Genomic DNA, 7,635 nt, shown 5'->3' on the forward strand with positions numbered 1-7,635 from the left:
CTTATAGCCCACTAGCCCACCATTCCTCCATCTCAGTATTCAGTCTTCTTATAGCCCACTAGCCCACCATAATTCTTATAGCCCACTATAATACTCGCTGTAAAAGTCTTATCAGTCATCAGACGCCTGACAGAGTGTGCATTTTTTTTCTTTTGGCGAGAGGAACGTTTAACACCAAATGAACACCAAATGCATTTTTTTCCTTTTGCAACATTAGGCCCAAGTCTTAGGGTGCACTGCACGGCCCAGCCCAGGGCTCGTTGGGCTTCCTGTAGTACAGTGCACACCTGCCCGGTCAAGGCCCACGTAAAAAAGAAACAAAAATTTCTTCTTAGACGATCACCATAAAATTTAGCTAAAAAAGATCATCATAATAACTAATCTATATCAAATGAATCAGGTAAGTGTCAGAAATAGTTTTAAAAAGGTGAAACGGAGTTCCCAGGACGATATTCTCCCAGAGAAGCTCTCAAGCACATGAAGGTAAATACTGTTATACATTAATGGATACCAATAGTTAATTCGTACGAAAAATGTCAGTTCTCCAGTTGATGCTTGAAAGGCAACTAGGGCTTCGACAGATGCTTCAAGTGTTGAATCCCGCCTGCACTGATCAAAGCTTGCAACTGCAAACCTTAACTCTGAACTGTATAAGCTCTCTCCAATCTTCAGCAGGCAACTCCAGCATGGAGGACTACAGACAACTAGGTTTGCTGATTGTCATCTAATGGTGGAGTATGTGATGAACTCCCTGGAAGTAAAATGAAATGGCTGGTGGGGAACAGGATTCCTGGAAACAAGAAAAAGCATAAAAATGAAGAATTTAATAGTACAAATTTGATTTACGCCATGTAACATCACTAGACAGTCGGTCACCTACCGTTTAGCTCTTTATTCGGACTAAACAGCCATTTAAACAGGCTAAACGGTCATTAAATGGGATTAACAGCTAGCCACTATGTAGCGTTTACACAGCGTCTAAACGGGCTAAACAGCCGCGTAGGCGAGCAGTGTAACATACACATTATGTGACATGGATACAAACATCAAATTGTATATCAAGTTATAACCTCAGACTGTAACTTCATGAATCCATAAATAAATCTCAATTGAATCCAATGTACTCGTTTTACTAAACACTATTAAAGGTAGGTGGGTGTTTGTATGGTATCCACTTACGGTCTTGGCCCATAGATCTTGATCTGTCGGATATGAGTGTCCCGCCCGTTTAGGTGATTGGACAAAATCGCAATTTGGAGCATAAATGTATGAATGAATGTTTCTCTGCAAACACAAGCAAGAAGGATAGTAATATCATTACAGCAGTGAAGTGACTAAAATCAAGTAGTATAATGTTTAAACAGAGCATCACTTCCGCTACTTCTTTGAAATAGTTTCACCTCCCAAATATATTAGTACGCTAAATTCTTGCAGCAATTCACTAGATAAAATATCTTAATTCTTTAGACTGGAGTATTCTGGCCGGATTATACGCCAAGCAAAAATGCAGTTGTAGTTATCTGACACAATGGGTCAGTATCAGACGAACCTGACAGGATATCCAAATCTTTTCAAAGTCAATAGACAGATTTTCAAGAACAATAACAAAACAATAATGCCAGATTGAGTCTGCATATTTTAGTCCTAAAACATATATAAAGAGATTATACTCATAATATGCAGATTCTATAACCTAAATGGATAAGCATGTGAGCACATGATTTCCAGCTATATATTCTGTACAACATTATTTTCCAGATAAAAGTCATCCTAGAACTTATGACAGACTCTTCCATGGCAAAATACAATTTCAGGAAGTAGCATTCATCTTCAAGTTAAAATGCATACCGTGGATCAGCCCCAGATAATGATATATGGACCCAACCAACTGGCTTTGCAAGCTCCACAGTTTTAACTTCCTGGAATCATTAGAAAATATATTGTAAACTATTTGTATCATGGGAATACTTGTCAGCCACTTAGCTCAATATTCTAAGCACCATTACTTGCAACGCAGAAGGAACTTTCTCCTGAAATGCCAGGTCATGTAACTGTATCTAACACCTAAATAAGGCATATTCACAAGCAGCTAAGTTACAGTAGTAGCATAATTTCAGTTTTTCAACCAAGTTAAATAACAAGGCAAAGTAAGAAAAAAAAGTCTTTCACATGCTTTAAAACTCAAACCAATCAACATGTATGATCTTGCCTAAAATCTACTGTAACCGATAAGCTTCTGAACATTGTTAAACGATGTCATGGCCAAAAGGAGTACCTTGAGGTTGTGGAAGCCATCCCCGGCCCGGATGGAGATCTTGCTCGGTGTGTAGCTCTCGTCGAGCTTGAAATCCACGTAGAGCACAACAAGCTGTCATGGAACACAAAACAAATTAAACATGAATCTCGCAAATCAAACAAGCCAAAAGGAATAGCGTCTCTACTGGAGCAAGCACCTGCAGCTGCACCTTCTTCTGGAACTGGATATTCACCAGGTGCGGCTGCGCGCCGTCCGACCTGACCAAGTGGCCAAACCCAATCTCAGTTACTCCCATGAAGGAGATTAAAAAAATATATCGAGTGGTGGGTGATTGCTACTCACTGCCAGTAGGTGTCTAGGTTGTCATCGCGGAGGGCTGCGACGCCATTGCCGGCCTTGCAGGAGCTGACGCTCCACGCGGCCGCCTTAGCCATCTCTTGCATGTCCGCGTCCACAGTCAGCTCTGGGCTTCCCTTCAGTCGCCCCGCAGCCGGCCCCGCCACTGCCGCCGGGGTTGCCGCGGCCTCCTCCTCGGCGTCTGATTCCATCGGCGTGGTGAGGGGAAAAGTTGGGGTACCTTTTGGATGGGTTGTGCGCAGGGGCAGACCCAGGAATTGAGAGGTGGGTATTCCAAATTTCAAATAGTGCAAAGAATTTTTATTTGACAGTCCAAAGTACATACTAGTAGGTAGTAGCACGTAATTGAGTGCCGATAGATTTATAATTTAAAATTGTTCAACATATAGATAATAGACGTACGAAATGATCAACCTATCAAAGTGGAAATATCTGAAATCAATAGATGATAAAATTCTAAAACAACAAATTACAAGTATTCAAGATTCAGAAAAAAAAATCTAACTACATGTCTACATTACTGCTAATTTTTCAGAAATTCATAAGTAATCACAAATTGCAGTGACATATCTGTACCTACGATCCACGCACCAAAAGCAAGCTTCTCATAGGGCCACGTCATCAATTTTTCATCAGCCGTTAGATCACAAACCAAGGTCATCAAGCGATTGAACGTGGCCACATATATCTACCGGTTCCATTTGCTTCTAGAACTCAGGCGAAGTTAAAGTAGAGAAGACGAATCGTTTTTTACCTTCCCCTTCGTGGCCACATATATCTTCTCGTCCGAGCCAACATCGTCCCCTCTCTTGCATATAGATGGCCAAATAGGTGGCCCAGCCCAACACGACACTAACCCAATTGGGCACGGCACGATTTGGGCACGGCACGACTAGGCACGATCGGCTAATTGTGCCGTGCCGTGCCGGCATGCCATGCCGCCGCCACGGCCCATGACACGACACGAAGGGCACTCGGTCGTGCCGTGCCAGCACGATGGCACGGTCGGCCCGAGCGTGTCGTGCTGCCCCATGTTCGTCGCCTGCCCACGCGCGTCGTAGCTGCCGGTCGGCGTCAGCGTGTCGTCTCGCCGGCTGTCCCTAGCCCGCAGTCGCGCGCACACCGGGCGCCGCTCGCCGGCCATTCCCAGCCCACGGCCGCGCGCAAGCCAGGCGCCGCTCGCCGGCCGTCCCCAGCACGCGGCCGTGCGCACGGCGAGCAGCGCTCGCCGGCCACCTCCACTCGTCGGCCCTCGCCTGCGCGCACGCTGGGCGCCGCTCGCCGGCCACCTCCGCTCGTCGGCCCTCGCCTGCATGCCGGCCGCCGCCGCTCGCTGGCCCTCCCTGCAGGCATGTGCACGAGAGAGGGAGAGAGAGATAGCCAGATAGGGAGTGTGGCGGCTGGGTAGAGGGAGTGAGGAAGAGATGGGGATTAGTGATTTAGGGTTGGATGGGGATATATGGGCCACTAACGGGCCAAATTACTCCATGTACAAAATTAATCGTATCTGATCGGGTTAGGCTTGTTAATCGGGTCAGGGTCAACACTATGGGTCGAAGTCTAGGCCCAGGCACACCCTATGCATTGTGTCGGGTCGACCCTGACCCTATAGGTCGTGGGCTGGGCTGGGTTAGGGTAGGTTTTTTTTGTATTGTGCCTAGTGCGGCCCATTTGATCCAGCCCATTTGGCCATCTATACTCTTGCAGAGAGGCTTGCAGCCCCGTGGTCCTCCGATCCCGTCCCCTTCTCCCTCCTAGCCCCTCCTACTAGGGCACGGCGGGGTAGGGCCGCCGCCGGACAGGGCCATGGACGTCCCCTTCCCCACCCGCATCCCGCAACCACCATGGCCGATCTCGATGAGCTCGGCCGACAGCTTACCGCGATCGGCGTCTCCGAGCCTCCTGCCGGCGTGGTTGCGCACCGCCGAGGTGCGCTCGACCTGCTTCCCTCTCCTGCTTCCCTCTCAGCACCAACAACCTGAAGCCCCTTCCCTGCCTCATCTAAATGGATGACGCCCAGCCACCCAGCAACTGCTCGATGAAATGCCATAAAAAACATAGGCAAATCTGCTAAGTGTATTGACAAGAAGATTAGACTGGCCGACCTCACAAGTGACAGTGGAAGCATCTTCCTTGATGGTCTCGGCACACACTATCTTATCAGGAATATCCGTGGCTTCTACCTTAGGCAAGATGCATAGGATTGGTGGATCCTCCACTTTTACCATGCAAGCAGACTTGTGAACAGTACTCCTTTGCTCCGGTTCTTCTGCAATTACTGATAAAGAAGCATGCACAATTAGTTGACAAAAGAGGTTCATCAAAGCACGCAGTTCAGAAAACCAAAGAGTAGTGAGAGAAATAAAAAAGCAAATAGCGGAGACATCTCACCTTCCGTGAGCTTTTTGACCTGTTTCTCCATCACTGCAACAAGTTTCTCTTCCTTAGAGTCATCACAGGTCTGATCTGAAACTAATACTGGAGACCAAATGACCACTGCATCAGAATAATCATGAAAATATCTGATGTCACTTTTCTGCTCGGATCATGATCAAATTTAGAACCATTCTGCCTGCTTGAGTGGCTTCTGGGAATGCTGGGTGTTTGGCCTATGGCCTTCTTCCGATTGTTAGGCACCTCACCATAGGCATCGTCAGGAACAGGAGGCTTTGCACTTCTCCTTCATGGCAGAAACAGGTCGATGCACATTTTTTTCATCCAAGTGATCAGTTTGTCCAGAGATGTGCTTGCTGTAATCACTTGGAGTTCCCTTTTCAAGATCACCATTCACAGGGTGTTTGTTAGATTTTGGTTTCACATAATGGGGTCATGCAGTTGTTTCCCTCTCTGTCACTCCTTGTACTTTCAGCACTGGATTTCCCAGATCAGCAAAATGTTCCAGTTTGTCATACAAGAAACCATAGTTTGCTTGTTTTTCAGTAGGATTCTTCATATTTGCACCATTCATTACCCGCTTAGCATATATCGCACATATATCATGAATTCATGGTAAACTGTATAGCATATGTATCTTATCTTATATTGTACCCATGAATCACATTTGACTCTTCAATTTATTTGTAATTGAGATATTTCTTGAATTTGTATTTTCTTTTTTCTTTTTAGTGTGATTGGATGGGCTCTGAAAGTCTGAAGAGGAGTCGTAGTAGTACAAGAGTGTGTTGGGTTGGGTTGATTAGTGGCGTGGATTTGCAGAAGCAATTGGTTGATCTGATAGATTGATTTATTGTTCAAAGTGTGAATACTTATTCTAACAAAATATTACTATGTATTATCAGGAACTAGCACCAGAAACTGATCCCAAATAAGCAAAGACCAAAAGTAAAAAAGGCATGAAATACCAGCTAAATAAATTTCTTTAGACATCCATATTATCATAACTGATATTAACATTAGTATTTATCTAATATTATCTTTTTCGTTATACAAAGTGTGTATTTTATTGTACAGGGACCACCAATGTGAACCGCTCCTTTTGCTTAAAGTTTGTGGATACAACTTTGGTTAATTAATGCTCTTACTATGTATCTTTTGGTTGAGTACCAACTACCAAAGCTTTAGACAGCCAAGAACATTTCTATGCACCATATCATTGTGTATATGATGAAATGACAGGCTTTAAGATGCCTATCTTTTGAGGAGAAAAATTAGATTCACTTGTGTTGACAATTTCTCATTGCCCACAATGTTCCCATACTTCTACAATTAATCAATAATTTGATATCTAACAACATTTACAATGCTTTACTAAAAAGAACAAATTAGTTCACATGTAAGAGATCTCAGAACCAGCATATAAAAAGCTGAATACCCATCTACCTCGCTTCAACAGAGGATTAAGAAAAAAACGTGAGCCAAGCACTGGCCATAAGCTGCAACGCCGCGGGCATTTCTAGTTTTCACGAAATATGAATAAATTTGTCGATCCTCTGTTCACCTAATCACCTTGGTTCACTGGCAGATTGGGTAGCCGCTAGCTGTCTTCTTGCTCAATGGACAGTGGCTCCGGATCGAGGAGATGGAGGGATCCGCCGTGTCGGGAGCCGCGCACGCAGGCGGCAACCTCGGCCACCTCCTCTCGATGCACCCTCCACCGCCGCCCCTCTAGCTGAGCGCGACAGGCGGCTGGAACGGCGGAGCTGGGGCGGGCCGCGAGCCGCGAGCGCTAGCGCTGGCGCTGCGCCGGCGGCCGGCCTGCGCGGCCGCGCGTGGGCGCCGGGTCCCGGGGGTGACGAGCTCGGGCGGACGGCGACGACAGGCCTGGGCGGCGAGGCACAAGGCGGCGGCGACGCGCTAGGGCAGGCGAAGGCGCGGACAGGGCGGACTGGCGGAGCGGGGGGAAATCGGCAGTCAGACGTCGTCGCTCGTCGGGAGGGAGGCTGGGAGAGGATTGGGCTGGGTGCTGACTTGTATTTTGGGCCGTGTGAGGAGATGTGGGCCGACGGTGTGGGGTGGGCTGCTCAGGTGTTTTGGACTAAAAAGAGCTTGAGCACTAGTCTGGTTTTCTGTATTATTTTCGATTTTCTGAATCATATACATAGAGTAAACTGTATGTATAAAGTTCTTATTCAATAATAATGGATATTTCACTGAATACCTGAAAGTGCATCTACACCCCTAGTGTGTTTTGGTGGATTGATTGATACCACGATTAAAGTACTAATCATCTTGTTGAGTATATGAGCAGGAATTTATTATCATATTTATATATGCGATGTAATTACATGTATGAATGTTTAAGACAAGGCTCATGTGACAAGATGAATGAAATGTTGTAGTATGAGAATATTAACAAGCAATGGCTATCATGTAAATTGGGATATCTATCAACGATGAAGAATTTATTCGTATATCCAAATAAAGCTTGTTGTTGTAGTACTCAAAGTGACAAGTCAAGGTATTGTGAATGAGACAGAGGTGTATACTTAGGCATAGTCTCACATTTGGAGAAATTTGTCACAAGAAATACATGAGATAGTTGATGATCAAGCAAGCATGAA

The 7,635-nt window shown here is 45.6% G+C and overlaps 1 protein-coding gene across 9 annotated transcripts; it reads right to left on the reverse strand.

Moving 5' to 3' along the window:
- Positions 1–350: 350 nt before the first annotated feature.
- Positions 351–7,001, reverse strand: LOC120664521 (anaphase-promoting complex subunit 10-like). 9 transcript variants are annotated; one of them, XM_039943787.1, is made up of 9 exons: positions 5,006–6,989; positions 4,720–4,892; positions 4,494–4,615; positions 2,600–2,834; positions 2,454–2,514; positions 2,276–2,368; positions 1,849–1,919; positions 1,180–1,284; positions 351–790 (listed from the first exon to the last, which is right to left on the reverse strand). In XM_039943787.1, the coding sequence occupies exons 4-9, from the start codon at positions 2,803–2,805 to the stop codon at positions 721–723; spliced, it is 606 nt and encodes a 201-aa protein (XP_039799721.1). In that variant the 5' UTR covers positions 2,806–2,834; positions 4,494–4,615; positions 4,720–4,892; positions 5,006–6,989; the 3' UTR covers positions 351–720. The 9 variants fall into 9 exon arrangements, with proteins under 9 accessions (XP_039799721.1, XP_039799719.1, XP_039799720.1 ...); XM_039943785.1 differs by having other exon boundaries at positions 4,494–4,645; XM_039943786.1 differs by lacking the exon at positions 4,494–4,615 and having other exon boundaries at positions 5,006–7,001.
- Between the last annotated feature and the right edge of the window lie 634 nt (positions 7,002–7,635).

Source organism: Panicum virgatum, chromosome 3N, assembly GCF_016808335.1.
Source record: "Panicum virgatum strain AP13 chromosome 3N, P.virgatum_v5, whole genome shotgun sequence".
NCBI classification, from domain to species: domain Eukaryota; kingdom Viridiplantae; phylum Streptophyta; class Magnoliopsida; order Poales; family Poaceae; genus Panicum; species Panicum virgatum.